The following is an 18,673-nucleotide window of genomic DNA, read 5'->3' as shown; positions in this document are numbered from 1 at the left end:
GACGTTGTTACACGTGGAATTCAAATAATTATGGAAAGGAAGTTGACTCGAATGCCCCATAGCCGTTTCAACTGCGATTGGGTGTTCGTGCAGTAAGGACTTGTCCGCCAAGTACATGCAGAGAACTTAAGTTACTGAAATACTGATGCTGATACTATTATATATAGTAACAAGGAAAAATAGTTTGGAGGGAGTAGCACGTAAGGACTGTTGAAGTCGCTGACATATTACAACCAAGCGAAGGCCAATGGGGAACACACATGGTTTGGCCACGGGATCTAGAGAGGCCTCACACATGCTGACAGGAAGGAGATCATAACAGGAAACAGAGCCATTCTAAGTAGTCCCTAGGCAAATGTTGATGAAAATTTTAACACCATGAACCTGACACCATGTCGGGTCCGGTCGGTGGGGTCGGATCGGGTCGGCCGGCTGTGGAGGCATGGTTACCCGACCCCGGAGATCGCTTCCGGTGCCCCCTTTGCGTCCGTCCGTGTCCTCTTTCTTCGGATTTGCTTGACTCAGGCTACTCCTCTTGCATTTGACGACATCAGGCTTCCTGGGTGCGCGCAAAGTACATATAAACAGACATCTGACGATAGTGTCCTTCATCGCTCAGAATCTCAATATTAGTTTTGCCGGTGATGTCAGTGTCAGAACAGATGACCCCAAACATTTATTTAGATTTTGCAGTGAAAGTTGAGGGATAAACAAAACTATCAACTGCGGCAAAGCAACGCTGCGATTTAAGCAAACCACAAAGCTGAATCTATAAGGAAATATTAAAAGCGAGAGGTCTTTCTTTAACCTCTGTCATGGCTAAGATTTCATGATTTACCTGGTAGCTGAACGATCTCAACTGCCCTCCGAGTGGCATCTACGTGAAACACTGTGCGCAGTTCTCACTATTGAGCAATGCGCGCCTTTTCTGAAGCCACCCGGCTTTCTTGTTTGCTCGCGACTCAGTGCCTTTCGCTGATTGTTAGTGGGCGCAGAGTTTTGTGCATTACGCAAGCAGCGGGCTTTTCCCTACGACGGGGTACCGACGCTACATCATTACATATAGTGGTGCTGTAAGAAAACGATTAATCTCAGGTGATGGAGGACCTGCCTCGTCGACCAATTTGGGCCGCATCCGTACTCGTGCACACTGCCACGAGTCGCCTTGCGTTCTTTCACGCAAGGCTTCATTTTCGTCGCTGCTTACTTGCGTCCCAACCCTGTCTTCGTCTCTCGAAAGCCCGATTTTATTGTCCGTGCTCATCCAGCTGTGCAGTATACGCACTTCACCTGTGTTGTTATGCTGCATTGTCCAGGTTTCCTTCCGTTCATTCGGCCATTCGAATAGTTTTGTTTGGTAGCGTAGTTACGTGTTCCCCTTATAAACACGTTTTCTCGAATTCGATGTGATTTGGAATCTTCTTAAAGCATGATCCGGTCCGAATATATTGTAGGATTAAACGACGTGCAGAATCGTAGCTGGTTAACTAATGATAGTTCCAGTTTGATTACGCGTGTATTAGCTACGTCTCACTAACTCCGTGCATCAGCCAATCAAGGAGGACAATCAGAAGAACTGCTCTTCCATTGTCCGCGACTAATTCCGCCGGTCACAAGAGGGGTCGAAAGGAACGATAACGCATGGATTAGCGGCGCCGCGCAACCAGTTTTCGTTCCTGATTGGCTAAAGAAACACCTTGCTCGCTGAACTGCAAGAGTTTATGCGACGCGGTGTAGTCAGTTAAAGGGCACTGAAGAACGTTTTATGCTTCGTCTAAGTGATTTTGGAAACGTGAATGCAGTGGTTCCACATGAAGTTTTGCATGTTTTAGGATTGACTAAACGCAAAATTTTCGAGAACCGCGTGCTTTTTCAGGCTATTTCTACGTTCCGAGTTCCCAATTATGTGTAGTAACAACCGATCTTGAGTGAGCTGCTGGGGGTATTTATACACTATCAAAGTTGCATGATGCCTTCGGCCTGACTCGGCGATGTTTTATTGAGACTAACTATAGTGCCACCCTAAGCCGCATAGATGGACTAGGAGATACTTGCGCACGATGAAAGGCTGGTATGTTTATGAGTCGTACTATAAACACAACCTTCGACGGCGCACTCGGCATATTGATCTACCCATGAACAATTATTGATCATTAGCAGCGTTGACGAGCGCTGATCTGCAGCTCGTTCTTCGGGAAATGAAGGTGCGCCGATGGCATTTAGCCGCTGCAGGGCAAATGTAATGCACTGTTCTGTTATAAATCAGTTGCTGTGAAGAGACCGAGTAGACAGCACCACCTCGGCTACTCCATTTCTCTGTGTTCTACAGCGAGCTAAATGTGCGGCAGCCACAAGAAGTTGCCGCCAGGTGGTGACGTTAAACTTTCCGTCAGTGCGGGGCCATGAAATATATATGGAAACGCAGGAAGAACAACGATAGCAAAGGGGAACATAAATGTGGCCATAATGAAGCACAGAGTGCTGTGGGGATACAATAGGGACGAGGTGCTCCGGGGTATGTGGAAAGGTGTAATGGTGCCAGGACTTGTATTTGGAAATGCAGTTGTTTGCGGTCAAGGATACCATCAGGACTCGATGGCAACCAAAGGTCAGTGGGACGCCTAGCATTGAGTGTTCACGGGAAGACTAATACAAATGAAGCTGTGCAGGGTGATATGGGCGGAACAAGTTTTGAAGGGAGGGAATAGAGAACTGCACGGGCCGATTTTTTCAGCCCGGGCCCGGCCCGGGCCCGTTTTTACGTTGTGCGGCCCGCCCGAGCCCGATCAAAACTTTTATGGCGAGACCCTGCCCGGCCCGGGCCCGGAAATAATCTACGTTACCCGCCCGGCCCGGCCCGCCACCCTTTACCTTAGGCCCGAGCCCGGCCCAAGCCCGACTCAAGACCGGCCCGAACCCGGCCCGAGACCCTTTACCTTAGGCCCGAGCCCGGCCCAAGCCCGACTCAAGACCGGCCCGAACCCGGCCCGAGACCGAAAAATAATGTTTTTCAGAGTTGAGACGCTGCACGTTACTCGCTACGCACATAACTCTCTGCACGTTACATGCACACCACCAGAAAGCCCGAGCCCGGCCCGGGCCCGCGTCAAAAAACACGAGCCCAGCCCGGGCCCGGGTCAAAGAGCACACGCCGTGCCCGAGCCCGGCCCGAGCCGGGGAAAAAACTGTTCTACCCGGCCCGGCCCAGCCCACGGGCCGGGCCGGGCTCGGGCTTTCGGGTAAGCCCGAGCCTGTGCAGTGCTCTAGGAGGGAAGGTCAGAGTAAAGTTCGGTCACAGAACGACTGAGGAATATGAAAGAAAGTAAATGGCTTGCGGCAGTGTTCAAGTATTTGTACAGGATAAACATTGACTCACAATATAGGAAAACAACTAGAAAACTTGCCACCAAGTATGTAACCGGTATTGTAAGCAACATGTCAACAAAGAACGTCAAACGCAAAGTCAGAGTGGCTGCGACAATCTGCTGGACGGTGGCAATGGAAATGAAACTTGCGATTAGGAACTACCTAAGAGGTAAAAACGAAATCAGGAAAGAAACAATTTGTGATAACTCAAACGGAAGCTCTACTTTTCGAAGCGAGATCAGGATGCCTTATAACGCGTAGTTATAAAGCGAAGTACGCCAAGGAAGAAGCATGGGATTGCTGCGGTAAAGCTAGGGAAATGATGGAATATGTTTTATTAGAATGGAAAGGTATCTGCTCCTCTGGCCTCCTTGAAGCGCTTGGCTTCAGGGATAGCAGGGTGAAAGTAAACATGTCCGCAATAGAGATTAGTAAAATGCGATTGGAGCTTTGTTGGCAGAAAAGTAGGGAAACCAAAAACAACGGAGGCGTACTAAAACAAAGTTCCCAATAGTTATTCAGAAAGTTTGATGCCGGGAATTCTTTGCGCGTATGTGTGTCTGTTTTTAAAGATAGGTAAGACATCAGGCAAAATAAGAACAAGAGCTTGGTGGCCCAACCCACCGCCCCGTTTCACAGGGGACTGTCATAGCATCTATCGATCGATCCAGCCTTTTTCTATAAGCTTTTCCGGCGCAGGGCTCGTAGCTTTTGTGTTCCTACGTCAAACAAAGTGTAAGCGCGGCATCGTCCTGTATCAAGTTGTGAAATTTGGCGAAGCGTTAACGAAATTGTGAAACGTCTTTAGGTATTGCACATGTAATTTAGTCTTGCCCTTTAAAAGATGTCATGCTGTGAGCGAGAACTTGCGTGAATCGAAAGTGGCAGTAGAACAGTTTTATTAGACGCCACGCCCAGCCTCCCCCACCTCCGGGAGAGGCCTGCGCTGAAGGGCCTCTCCGTCAACGAGGACTGGTTCACTCGCAGAAGCCGCCGCAAAGGTTTAACGTTGGCGTTCCTGCGGCTCACATTGGGGTCATCGTCATGTGCTTCATCTCCATATTTTTAACCGTTAAGTATTATAGCTCTCCTTGTCCCTGCCACTGCTAGCGCTAAAGTTAGCTAGTCATATTCAGTACTTATAAATTCTCTTGCATACTTTCAACCACAATTCTGTCTTGCCGCCTATAACGAAAGCAGACATTGGGATATAGCAAAAGGATCCATTATATCTCAGCTACTAGTAGAAGTATCCTTGAACGTCCGCTTGTAAGAAAAGGGAATGACGCGGTTTAGAGGAATTCAACGAATTCAACCTAATACGGATACCCCGCGTTGAAGTGGTTGTTCAGACGGAAGTTTAGACCTGTAACCGAAGTGGTGGCTCTGGTTACTTCAATTCCGGCTTCATCATTCCCTATAAAAACAATTCAGTGCTCTCAATTCCAGGGAAATTTCCCTAGATCTAAAGATTCTGGGCATTGTTTAGAGAAACAGGGGGACTTTTGTCCAAACTTGGGGAATTATCGCACTGAGAAGCGTTGCTGCGACGCCACAACGACCGGTACGTGGAACTGCTGCTGTGAACACGTGCTTTGATTTCAGTAACCGCGAATTACCTTCACATTATCATACGAAGTATGACTTATGAACGTACTGCAGTGCTGTGAACGCATCGCGCCAAGCTAACAGGGTGTGGATGTCCTGGGCTGGTTAACGAAGCACAGATATTGCGCTTTTGCCGTTGTGCTGTGGATTTCTGTCCGCTTTGAAAGAAAATTTGATCGGTAACCGGCGAAATAAACGTATGCCGCAACACTGTACAAGCCAGTAAGGTGTAAGCGGGACAAATTCATACCTACCTCCGAGCACGACAAGGCAGTAAGGCGGACAAGGGGGAACCGCCCATAGGCAGAGCAACCTTGACAGAGTCTCAGTGGTGACGCGTTTCGGGGGATTTTTCGCATTAAGGAAAGAAATGAACATAGGCTGCGTATCTGCCTGCTTCACTGCAAATGACCTGTGAGCGTGTAAGCGTGGTGGTGCTACGCCAATACAGGGCGCGAAAGAAAAAACTTATTCCACATATATTTTACATTGGCGTCGTGAAGTGGCACACTGATTTGACTGTTACATTCTGTAAAGCAGGCCGGGCGCCCACCTGGGCCGTGTCAGGCCGATTTCACGGCTTTTAGCCCAGCGGACCTTCCAGCGTCATCATCATCAGCCTATATTTATGTCCACTGCGTATTTCGAAAAATCCCCCAAACACGTCACCACTGAGGCTCTCTCAAGATTGCTCTGCCTATGGGCGGTTACCCCTTGTCCGCCTTACTGCCTTGTCGTGCTCCGAGGTAGGTGTGAATGAACTTACTGGTTTGTATAGTGTTGCGGCATACGTTTATTTCGATGGTCACCGATACCTTCCAGCGTATTGTCTGGTAAGTAAAATTTGAGTCTCCCGTACAATTCTAAAAAAGGCTCCGTGTAAAACATTTTTTCATGTAGGGAAAAGTATAAATTTGTTTAACTGTTCTTAGTCTAGCATTGCGACATTATTTCAGCTTCATTCCAGTAACTTTTAAGCGAAGCTTTATAGGCTCACAAGTGTCGGCGGCGGCGGCGGCGGCGGCGGTGGTGTCACGCTGAAAAGTGGGCTGATCCTGGCGATCGTGCAGAAAGGGTCCAATCTTAATGGCACATACCAGGGACAAAAAAAAAAAAAAGAGAGAGAGAGAAATAGAGAAAAAGAAAGAGAAAGAGAGACAGAGAGAGAAACAAAGAAAGAAAACCACCACGAAGGTCAGATACACACATGGCAAGCCCCATTTTCTCGACAGGGGAAGGGCTGGTGATTTTTTATTGCAATATTTCAAATCGAGTGCTTAGAAATAAATTTAAACATAAATTTGCAGTTTATTTGCATAACAAAAGAATTTATCTTTACAGAAACCGTATTGACAAACTGAACAACCACTTGCGAAAATCTAGGGAATTTTAGAGACATTATCAGAGTTAGGGGAAAATTGGCTTTGGAGGCTGGCAGCACTGTGAAGCATGGAACGATGTTCTTGCGAACCTCGCTTTTGCGCTGTGTATTATTTTTTTTTTCGCGTAACATGTTTCTCTTTTTTTGTCGGTACCAACGGCACTTTGTTTCCATGCTGTTTTCGACACGAGTTCCGTATCGCGTCAGACACGCCGCTCCACAGAAGCCAGAGCGGGTTCGACAGTTTCGACCGCTGCTTCCCAGGTGGCGCCGGCGCCCCGAAGGAGAGGGAAACCAAATAATCGCCGGGGATTTGGTAAATTGGCTTGGGTCCAAACTGGCGCGGGCGCGACGCATCGATGGCGTCACCACTGACGTCAGCGGCTGGCCTGCGCCGAACGGGCTCCGGCTCGGTCTGGAATGACCTGTCACCTCGAAAGACTCCAGCGAAGATTTGCGATTCTGATTCTGGCCTTTTCCGGTCTCAGTGGATTCTATTTTCGTTTTTCATTTTTTTTTCTTCTCTTGGTGTTGGCCTTTTTCATTTTCAAACTAATTTTGATGCACCTGGCACGCGCACACTTTCAACATCTTAGTACGCCGAGTTGGGACAGGCCTTCTTTTAAGAAACTGGCTTTGGCGCATAACATTGTGAGAACATATTGAGAGGCTAGCTGTCTAGTATGTGTTATTTACTGGAGTGAGGCACATTGTCGCCCATATAGTCAATATTAGCCTGTGTAGATCGAAGCTGAGGAGCCCCGCACGCTACTGAATATAGTTTGACATTACGGTTCTACAAATGGTGGATTTAATGAAATGGCAGGTTAATGAAATTTCAAGCCCTGTTTGGGGCTTTTATTCTTGGCCTCTCCCATTTTATGGGAAAAATAAATGAAATGACGTGTCAGTTTAATTGAAAATCGCAGTCTTTGCGTTCGGACCAGAATCGCAGGCTTAGTAGCAGCAGTATAGCAAAGCATTCGCGTCTGCATACTTGCCGCCACTTAATGTCTCAGCTAGCAAGATCTGTTTAAAAGCTGACAGCGTGAGACAGCGTTACCATATTATGAACTGACTTAGCTTTTTTTTTCTTTATTTGTTGAAAGTCGGAACGTTTGCTACATACGATGGTCGCAAAGAAACTGCGCTTGTCGACTACGGTTATGGTACCTTGCTGAGCTCTTTGTTTTTGTGAGCTCGTGGTGCGGAAAATTTGCGTAGTAAGGAAGCACTTCCTTGCAAGTTATGCTGCGAATATTCATCGTTGTCTGCTTGCGGGTTGTGCTTCCTGTGAAGGCTGACTCAGCTGCTGGCACGGATTCTGCACTATCACCTGCTTTGACGTGGTGTGATTTGCGAGTTTCCGATGAAGTGTTTCCGGCTTGGAATCTATTTCAATGGTAACATTTCAATGGCCGGTAACTTTTCAATGGTCCCTTCATCTCAATCGCCTCCTTTATAAATTTGTTTCGTTCCAAACTAGAATGTGCACCTGCTATGTGGGATCCATTCAGTGGAAGTCTCAAGTCGTAGCGCATGTTTCGTCTTTTCTAACTGCTCCGGTCTTTCCAGCGTTTCATCAATGAAAACGGCTTTACGCCTCCCATCGCTTTCTTTACGTAGAAAAATAACACGTCTCGTTTTCTTTCGTTTCATGAGGTTTATTACCACAGTACTCATCTTAAGGAAGAGTTGCTTTCCCATCCTTCATTCATATTATCTCGTAGGGACCATCGTCATAAAGTGCCTGTTCCGGCCTCATTGTCGTACAAACTAACACTTTCATTCTTTCATCCTCAAACTTGTAATGACTGGAACCAGTTACCCATGCACCACCTCCATTGTTTCTATTACAAATCCGAGTGACTAAAATAGGCGCTTGAAGGTCATGTTACGACGTGGTATATGTATTTGTATTTGTAGTATTTAGTGTAAGTCATACATTATAGTATATGTTTAGTATATATTTGATGACCCTTCTGTAACCTCCTACGGGCCTTGAATGCTTTTAAATAAATAAATAATTGAGTGAATGAATGATATATAATTAAATAAATAATGAAAGAAATAAATTAACGAGACCAGTTAGGGTGCAGTGGGGAAAATGCTTGAGCCTTAAGTTCATTCGGATGTTTTTGGTGGCGCCGTGAGGCACGGATTACTAGGTGTCTGCCATCGAGATCTGAACTGCGTTGCTGGAGATCGCTGTTATTTGGAGATCGCTTTGCACCAGATTACCGAGTCGATGCTTATCATATATACACTAGCGCAGTGATTGATCACGTTCGAGCATTTAGTTTTTTTGTAGTATCTTTCGCAGCGACCATGAAATTGGCGCTATGACGTCTGGACATGTACGTAGGCTTCACTTCGTATGCGTTGCGCAGGGAAAAATGAGGACAATAAAAGGAGACGGAGACACGCGTGAGCGCTACGTGTGTGTCCGTGCCACTTTTATGGCCTCGTTTTTTCGTGCGCCATGTATATAAAGTGAAGATGTACCAAATTGCCCAAACCGCCACCGTTCGTTCTGATCTTTTGTATGTTGCTGTTTACGATTTTTATACTACCAATGTTTTGTTACCGATTGTAGCTTCGATCTTTTCCTTGGTCTTATAGCGAGCGGAAACCGTACCACTGTTCATTCTACAAAAAAAAAAAATGGAGGATGCTTGAGCTTCGCCTTTAAGAGTGGAACGCGAAAGCGTTATCGGTTCCCGTTCGCATCGCATTTTTTGAGTAGGCTTCACTGCAACAGAGAACGTGGGAAAGCCAGCTTACAAAGGCCGCGCTTACACCGATCCGCTTAAAGTCGGCTTCATTTTTAAACAGAAATGCATTGCTGGGAAGTAGTCGGCCAGGGGCAACATAAGTCGTCTTATATTAAAATGTGAAAGCCCTAGCTCCTTTTAAATTATTTTATTAATTGTTTGCTATTGCCCCGACGCGCGCGCGTGTCCAATACGCATTAGGCAGGCGAAGTCCCAATTTGACCTGTGGAGGATGCGAGCGCCATCTAGAGATGAATTTCGCAACTAACCTATCCGAGCGCGCCGCTGTTGGTATGGTAGAAATGCTGGAAAAGGGGTTTGTGTTTGAGTTTCCTCGTAAGAGAAAATGTTTTCTCGTACATTGAAATGCCAATCCGACGCCACCATGTTTGTAGGTTGTGGTCAAGTCGTACTTTACCATTTTTTCGACGGATTTTAGTGTGAGAAATTCAATTTTGATTCACTAACACCTTGCGCCACGCGGAGGGCCGCCTGCGCGGTCGGGGTGGTTCGGGATGATTTTCTCCTTCCTTGCGCCACGCGGAAGGCCTGCGCGGTCGGGGGTTGGGGTGGTTGGGGATGATTTTCTCCGCCACGGACGCCGACATCCACGCCGACGCCGGATTTTCTGCGACACGGGGCCCTTAACGCTCTCGCGTTAATACCGCGACACCCTGCACTCCAGCCCAGCGTGTAGCCGACTTTCACAGGTCGCTTATGCGTATACAGTGCTCGACGTGCAGTGTTTCCCAGCAGTCTTCTCCGCTAATGCACCGCCCACGTATCACTGCGCCTGTCCTTCCCTTCGGCTAACGAGACAAGTAAACTCGCCGCTCGTTCTCCTGCTGCCCATCGACTCGCCGTGGATGCCGTCTTTCGTTCTTTCTTTCGCGTCCCTTTCGCAGCAGTCGGCTGGAAGCAGGGCATCGGCGTCGAGCGCACCCACCGCCTAAAAGCGACTCGTCGGTCTCAGAACTTGGCAGCGGCGCCGGGAAGCTGGAGTGACAGCTACTTCGGCCGCTGCGGCTTCTTCTTGCTTCCCCTTCGCTTTTCTCTGCACCGGGTCCTCCCGTCCCATTCTTCGGGTCCCGTTCTCTTTTCGTATGCCGCCATCGCAGCCGTCGCGTTTTGCTTGTTTCGCGTCGCGCCCTCGGCGGCGCTGCAGTTGTGGCTACGCTTTATCGTTCCGGCTTCTTGCTTTTTTGTTTTTCTTTTGCTTCCGATCTAGCGGCGAGCGTCCCTGACGCCGCGACACTTGGGAGGACCGTGGTCTCGTGACTAATGGGCCCTCTAATTCGGGTCTTGTCGTTGTACCCTCGCCCCATCTGCCCGCGTGTTCCTTCTTTCGCTCACTCCCGTTTCCCTTCGTCGCCCCCTTTTATTTTGTCCCGTTACTTTATTTAAAACGCTCGGAGGAGCAGTCCCGCAGAGCGCGAGAGTTTGCGTTACGACCGGGGCGTCGTTGTGACGCTGCATCCGTGTCCCCTGACGGCTCTCTTTGGTTCCCGGTCATTGCGGCGCGCGTCTTTGACTGGAGTAAGGAAAAGAAGTTACGAGGCTTGAGGCTTCCTTTCGAGCGGGTCTTGCTGCGCTGTCCTGTCGCGTGCCACGCGCAGCGGGTCTTGTAGCCGTCGTCTGACGAGTGCGACTCTTCGAGTGCGGGTGCCCTGCAGCTTGACGGAAGAGTGCTCCACTGCGCGCTACGTTTCGACAGCTGATCTAGCGAGACTTTCGGAGGCGTTTCGCGGAGCTGTCCGCCACTTGTGTTCTCCTGCTTTTCCACCCAACAGTGTCTCCCACTCCTCCGACGTGCGGGGGACCTTCGACTCAACCTCCTAGTGTCCCTCCCAATCACGGTTACTGCGCACCTTAGAGAACATCTGCCTGTTGCTTGCAGCTTTGTGGTTTGTGCACTTAGTGACTTATCTGCATGACTTCGTCGTGGGACTCGGACTTTCGTCAAAAAGATTATTTTGGTGCGTCTATCCTGCATTGCTCCAGTGTCGTGCGGGGAAGCTGAGCTATTCTCGGATTCTACTGAATGCGTCGCTACCCTTGAACTGGAATGTTCTCGCTCTGTCTACCGTCAGATGCCCTGAATTCTTCGGACGCAGATCTGCGTGCGGGGCTTTAGTTTAGGCCGCAGTTTCTCCGTCTTGTCGGCCAGCCACAGTTTGCTGCTAATCGCACAACCATGTCGGTTCTTGCTGCGCTCTGTATCCCCTGGGACAGTACAGATGTGGTGCAGATTCTGTTCTTCACGGCTTCGCTGGCTGAAAGTTGATTCTTGTGGAGAGTCTAAATAGCGGAAATGCTGGATTGTGCAATTGATGCTCGACCGGTGTAATGGCAGCAGCGCGTTGCTGAGCGACCTTGAGCTGCTGCGCACGACACACACCTGGCACCTGCATCTCGCCAGTGATCGTCGCAGGGCAAACTCTCGCTGTCAGCGCTCGGCGGACGGCGGGGAGGACAAACTGTGGGGTCTTCACGAGGTGTAGACACGTCTCTGTGTGCTGTGCGCTTGCGTTTGTGTGGTGGTGATCTGCGTGTTTTTTTTTTCTTTTTTTTTTTCATCACAGTGCGTCGTGCTTTTGAGTGGTTTCTGGCGCCCGGAGTTTAGCGCCGTGTACATGACAGAGTGCGTGTGAGCACGCCGCCTCTTTTCTGTGCTTCATCCTGGTTTGGATATTCCGAAGGTGACCCTCGTTGTCGGAAGCATCGACCGTCTTTTCTCAGTGCGGATACTCGTGCCGTTTATCGACGTACGCCACTGCTACTATGTCGTCATTGAGAAGCCGCAGGGATCATGGATACCGAATGCCCATTTACCGGCGAAGGGTAGGCATGACGTAATCGTTTCTTAAAGCCTGTGTGTTAAACTGAAAGCGTGATTGAAGTGAACGATGGGCTGCCATGCATGCCCGGAAAATGGGCGTCATTTCAGTCGAGGGTATGGACTTGTTATACCTATATATAGCTATTCATATTGCTTTCTTGAAAACGTCACATATCCTGGAATGTTTTCTCTGTGCTTCCGACATCTAAGATGATGTCTGACGACGTGTAAAATGAAAAAAAAAAAAAAAAAGACGGATAGCTTTGGCATAGGGTTTTCATGACTTCTCGGCTGCGTACATGTTCTGGGCACTTCATTTTATCTCGGCGTGCTGTCAATGTTACTCTCCCCTACCCTGCGCAAAATGCCGTTCTGGGTGCAGTGGATCATATTTGCCCGTCGAGAACGTTATGTCCGCCTTTCCATGAGTGACCACGTCGCTTAGGCGAAATAACGCTGACGAAGGGTTATGTAATATAATTTTTCCAAGTTAATAAAACGGTTTGTATAGCTCCTTTGGTTATATCCTACTTTAAAGAGCGGAGTATCATAGTAATGGCTATTTCTTCATTTATGTGAAGAGAGGAGGAAGAATAGGAAAGAGAGAAACGCGACGTAGGCATTGTTTTCTTAGTTTCATGCAATTTTAATAGTTGTGCTGACATATTTAAAGCTCTAGAAAACGTACACAAACAACATGAAGACAGAATGGGCGCTGAACAACGGGGGAACAGGGTCCAGTGTTCTAGAAAATGCAGCTGTAAGGTCTGGTCGTCTTCGTGTTGTTTGTGGGCATCTTTTACCGTCAGAATACTCGAATAAACTAGCCCAACTTTTCTGAACAAATAGCTGTCGCTGCTGGCTCTTCGGTCGCCTCCTGCGTCACGGTGTGGCGGCAATACGGCGAACGTAATGTGTGCGTTAAGCCAAGGCTCATGGTATACGGTGTCACTGATGCCAGGTTTCGGAACAGCCATCTTTCATTTCGTGATGCTTCTTCGCAAAACACGCGGCTGCGTGGGACGGCGCGCGCCGAGCGATTGCGGTGCCGTCGGCGCCAGTCGGTGTGTGTGTGTGACCAAGCGTCGCCTCCACAGCGACGTGCCGAGGATGGGGAGCACCGAGATTTGCATTTAGAACGGCACGCCTTTCCGCCGTGCGCGCGACGCGACGGATGCGTCTGGGCGCCGACCGGCGTTTTTCTCTTTCACTCCCTCTGCGCGGCCTTGTGTTCGTGCGTCTTCCCCTGCCGATCTTGTTTTTAGTGGATGGCAATGACGTCATAGGCGGTACGCCGTCTTTTGTTGTGGGCGCGAGGAGGGGAAAAAAAAAAAAAAACGCAGCTGAGCGCGAGTCGGCCAGGCGCGAAGACGGGATGGCGGGGATGGTGGCAGGGAAGCGTGTGCCCGAATGTGGTCCTTCCGTCGCTCGGATGTCGGACGGTTTGCCCGCGCGGCGAGGAGGAGGAAGACGAAGTACGCGGCAGAGATTTATTGAGCCCTTCACGGCGATCCGCTTATTGTGCGAAACGCGGAGCTCAAAGCTGCGTTTTTCGCGAGCTCGGCGGGGCACTCGCGAAAATGACGTACTTGTGCGAGATCGAGCCTATGCAGTGTGTGGTGGCTAGCGGTATCTATACTGCTGGCTGAATGCGGTCGCCTGGCGTAGCTCTTCTAAAAGTGCGCCGTATATGCCTCGCACGCAAAGTTCAGAATGATGCGATGCTTCTAAATTCAATGCCGTAGACTTGACCTTACGAGGGAGTATTAGGGGGCTAGCGATCAGGAGTTATTTAGTTGCCATTTGTCTTTATTATGTTCTGGTTATGCGTGGTGGCATGACGTTACGTGTAGCGTGTCTGTATGCTAATCGCTCGCTTGTTTCTTCGCGTATGCACTGCTTCTTGCCATACGTTGAGTGTGAGTGCAGTAATGTTATTCGCGTTCTGTTGCCTGACGCAAGGTTTCAGGTTCACTGTTGCGCACCGAAATCGCTTTCTGGGTGGGGCGAAAAAAGAAGGAACTTGCGAGGTTGTTTGCTCCTGAGAGCGAACGAGATGTAATGGCGATCACTGATTGGAACTTACGCTTCTTTTGTGTTTAACCTTGTGCTTGGCGCTTAACCAAGCACTTAACAGTGCTTTTATGTAATTTTCAATGCGTTAACTTCACACTACCATGTGCATAAACTGTTCCTTCGGCTGTCGTTTCCTCTAACAATTTCCTGAGGTCTATATTCATCACACGAAACGACTCCGGCTGCACACGCAAAGAAATATTGTTACGTGCAAGCACAGTAGTTAAATTGTCTACACGGTGTATTTACAAAGGGTAGCAAGCACTGACCAAAATGGAACCGAGCCACCATCAAAACAAGGCACATCGTCGTCCTCAGATCAGCCAGCGACCGCTTATGGGTACGTCCCACTAAATCCAAGCGTCTACACTCTACATCATTGTCTTCGAATAGCACGTAGCAATATTGCTGTTCTCTCTTGCGCATGTCGTTTCCGTGCTTGCAACAAGGCACGCGGAAAGTGGCGCGTTTTATTGCCTCTTCGCACGTATAAGAGTAAAACACACAACTGTATAACATACTTGAATGGAATTGCTGCTGTGCAGTGTTTATAACGTATAATAACCGCGTTGAATAAGCGAGTTGTACGTAAGACATGACGAGTGCCACGTCGTCTCGGTAATCCGGGTTCATTTTACGCGAGGCTTTCACGAGAATCTGGTTCGTGAATAATAGTGTTTGTGTCTATTTTCCTACTATTTCGTATGTTGCCGCGCGAAATCAAGCAGCATAAATAGCATAGACGCAATCACCAGGCAACACATAGTAGCTCACGTGACTGCAGCCGTGATCTTCACGTTGGAGATGCGTGGCTGGCTGGCACTAGACGGGCTGCTTTATTCGATATCCCTTGTTTCGACGTTCCGGCCGTGGTCCGGCCGGAACGTCGAAATTAAATGTTTGATTTTGTATTCAAACGTATAGCTTCACTGGCTTTACTCAACAATAAAACAATAACAAAGCATAGACGTTTCGCCACCTATGCGGGTGGCATCGTCAGTACACAAATGGCGTCCCATGAAAGAGTACATCAACTTATATCTTGCCGTAAACATCCGGTTGATATAAGATATAAGTTGATGTACTCTTTCATGGGACGCCATTTGTGTACTGACGATGCCACCCGCATAGGTGGCGAAACGTCTATGCTTTGTTATTGTTTTATTGTTGAGTAAAGCCAGTGAAGCTATACGTTTGAATATGAATTCCCCCTGGCTTCTGGAACATTTTTTCACGTGTTTGATTTTGCTTTTCGACGTGCACCTGCAATTCGTTCAATTTATTAAAAACCGGATCCGAAGAAGTACTTATATATAAGTACTTCTTATATAATAATGTTATAATAATTATATATTATTATTATTACGTAATATATATATATATATATATATATATATATATATATCATATGCGGATTACCATTGCATTAAAGAAGGCTGAAAAATGCGTCAGTGACAGCTGTCTATATCGTTAACGGGGATCAAATTATCAATCACACATGATGAACCGTTAGGAACTGGTAAATTATAAAAAAGATGCATGGTTAGACGACCCCGAGGAGATTGCCTGCTTTTCTTCCCCCCGATAAGTACGCCTATGACTGCGCACGTGATCAGAGCTGTCGCTGGGCCGCGTGTAGGGTCTATACTTTGGCACCGGTGACGCTCCAAAGCCGCGGAGAGTAGAAACAGCTGTGATCGTCAACCGAGTTGTGGATCGTCGCGATTATTCCAGGAAGCCTGGTGCTATATGCCCTGTCTCAACTCCACTCATGTGAAACGTTTGATAAGGATTGCGCTAACCTTTCCTTAATATTTGTATGTTAGGTTGTTGAACTGTTACGTGCGTTTCCTTTTTTCTACAACATGCGCAAAAGCTTGCTTTCTGTGTTCGTCTAGCATCTCATGCTCGGAGCGTGTGTACCGCATTCTTCCTGAGCTAGAGATATGGGAATGAAAATGGCAAGTAAATGAGAAGCGGGAAGGGGCAAGGAACAGGAAGAGCACAGTCTCTCTCGCGTACCTTCCGCTTATGTTGCATTACGCAATGAGTTGCGTGTTACAAAAACTGCTGTTTCCGTTGGCCGGGTCTGGGAGCTTCTCGCCTGTCGGCTCGGAAATAATGTAACGCTCACTTTCGTTCCATCATCGGCCCCGCACTCAGGCATACCGGTTCAAGTGTCTCAGTGCAGAGAGCAGTTACAGCGCCGGCGGCTTGGTACACGGGATGGGACGAAGGCCACCGGGCTGCTTCCGCTCGCAGCTTGTCGACACACCTGCGCTAACGGGCGCACACCGGCCATTTCTGCGACAACAAGGAAGCGTCGACCGGCGCGGTGCTTTTCTCCATCGATCGATCGCCATCACAGACGACGCGCGGCAAGCGACGGGGCAGAGGCGAAACAAAGAAAAAGAACGCGAGCCATCGTAGTGAACCAGGAGAAAAAAAAAAAAAAATAGTGGACGTGTACTTCCAGGTGCGTCCCTCTTCGATTTCGATTGCCGTTTTTTTTTTTTTTTTTTTTTTTTTCATAATCTGTGACTCACTTCTGTGAGTTCACGCCACGCAAGCTCTCGCTTTCGTAGGCTTACTCGAAGTAAAGAAGGCTTATTTAGCGCTGGTGCCATTTACTGCTGGTATTTCAATAGCAGGCGTGATATTGGTTAGAACCAGAGCTCCCTGGCCGTCGTCCAAGTCGAAGCATTTCGTATGGGTTTTGTAGTAGTTAGGCGACATGTATTTCCGGTCGAGCGTGGTTGCAAACCTCGTTCTCGTTGACTATACGGCCGTTTCAGGCTTTCGGTGAAGCGCGACTGTGATCTTGCGGGGGCCTGACGCGTCATCTCTCCCTTCTCCTGCTTCTGAACATGAGGAATTTGACTCGTGTATCATCATAGCGTGCATAACGCCTATGAAGGCGCGGCACCCAAAGGCGTGACTGCTGCCTTCGCTTTCCTTGTGACGCCGGAGAAGGCAGCGCCTGTTGCTCTCTTCGCGCGCTGTTGCCGTGTCGTGTCGGCCTCCGCTTCGGTTGTCGGTGTTGTCATTCCTGCGCCCCGACTCCGCGTTCGGCCGTCACCCGAGGCTGGCATACCGGCGCTGGGCGGTTCTCCCTCGCTGGCACCGCCGGTTCCTTCGGGCTAGCGGGGGGACGCCTGAGCGGCGGCTGCCGTGCCCGCTCTCGGCCGAGCCAGCGCCTTCTCTAACCGTGTCCCTTAGTGGCCTTCTAATTTTAGTGCGCGCTCTGCTCGGCGGGAGGTCCCTCTTGCACGGTCTTCTCTCCTTTAACCTTCGTCTTCCTCCTCTGCGTCTGCGCCGCTTGTCTTTAGCTTCCTTCGCGGTCACTTTTTTTCGCTCTCCGGCTTCGGCCCTGCGTCAAGAGCGCCGCAGTGAAGAATCTGTGCTTCCTTTTGCGATTTCCTCGCGGGGCGCGGTGGCAAGGGAAACACGGGCTTTCTTCAGCGTCTCGTCTGAGTGTGCGTGTTAATTAAGTTCGACGCCATGTCCGCGACAGTGTGTCCGCTTCTATTTTCATCTCTCGCCCGAGGAGTCGTTGCCGCTACAGTGAGGTGTCTTTTTGGACGCACATAACGTCGCTCAGAGGGCGTAAGCGGCGCTCTTCTTTTCCGGCAGTCTGCCGAGGCTATTGCGGCATCGACACGTCCTCTTCTCAACCCTGGCTCCGAGCGTGGGCTCTCACTGGCGCTTTCATTTGTGCCTCTCTCTCGTCCTTGTTCTCCTTTATGCAACGTCTCGTCCTTCGCGGGCTTCTGCTTTTAGACCCTGCTGTTTCTGTCGCTGTGAACCGCCCGGCACCGGTGTGATTGCAACACACTTATACGCCACTTGCCTCGGCGTTCATGGCGGCGGGCGTGTTCTATACTCAAGTTTAAGATTGGACTCTTGGTGTCTCATTATTTCTTTAGAGCGATACAATTTTTAGGCTCGTGCATGATGTGCACCGCCAAATGTGTACCGCCGACCAGCTGTGCGCCAGAGGGCGAAGTGCGATGGGACCTATATGTGATCGCGCGCAGCTTAATTAATGAGCATATATTTCGTTATTTGAACCCCCACTTCCTTTTTAGACTGAATAGCCATCATGTTCTGGAATTTAAAATGGCACATTTCTGGAGATAGTCACTGTGTGAATTTTCGTGTATCTGGCGGGCTCTTCTGGTGCAGTTTGTTACTCAGGCCTCTTTCATGGCCTGGCTTCCCAGCTGGTGGGACATGCCTACCTGGTTCTGGGCTCTCCGATGATCGTGAACATCGAGGCTTTCAACAGCGCTGGCTCAGCTCCTCGACTGCATACTTCCTCGACCATCCATAACGCATTACAGCATTGTTTACAGTCGTCTATATATTTGTAGCCTACTTCACATCTGCGCTTGATTGTCGCTTTGAGCTCCATTCACTGGTGGCCTTGCGTAGCCACGAGCACATTTGTTTGGAAGTGATTATAACTAACAGCTCGAAGAATGGACTTGGATAAGCGCTTTCCTTGTCTCAGTCGACCTCCAAGTCTAATCTTCGCGCTGTTGTCACGTCTTGGGTGGGCCAGCTTGAAGAAAGCTTTATGTGCCAGTAGTAGCATTATTAGAATACCTTTTCTGGATAGTGTGCGCG

At 49.0% G+C, this 18,673-nt stretch overlaps 1 protein-coding gene across 3 annotated transcripts in view; it reads left to right on the top strand.

Moving 5' to 3' along the window:
* Nucleotides 1-18,673, top strand: part of LOC119443017 (voltage-dependent L-type calcium channel subunit beta-1-like) — a 121,459-nt gene that overhangs the window by 26,845 nt on the left and 75,941 nt on the right. The window contains exon 1 of one of the 3 annotated variants that reach the window (XM_037708129.2): nt 10,600-11,970. The exons of the other annotated variants lie outside the window; for them this stretch is intronic. Within the exon in view, the coding sequence (XP_037564057.1) occupies nt 11,911-11,970 (60 nt within the window). The 5' untranslated portion in view covers nt 10,600-11,910. Of the gene's footprint in view, nt 1-10,599; nt 11,971-18,673 lie in introns of those variants that run through there. 3 annotated transcript variants of the gene reach the window in all.

This window comes from Dermacentor silvarum, chromosome 2 (genome assembly GCF_013339745.2).
Source record: "Dermacentor silvarum isolate Dsil-2018 chromosome 2, BIME_Dsil_1.4, whole genome shotgun sequence".
In the NCBI taxonomy this organism is placed as follows: Eukaryota; Metazoa; Arthropoda; class Arachnida; order Ixodida; family Ixodidae; genus Dermacentor; species Dermacentor silvarum.
This window is presented reverse-complemented; position numbering and strand designations above follow the sequence as displayed.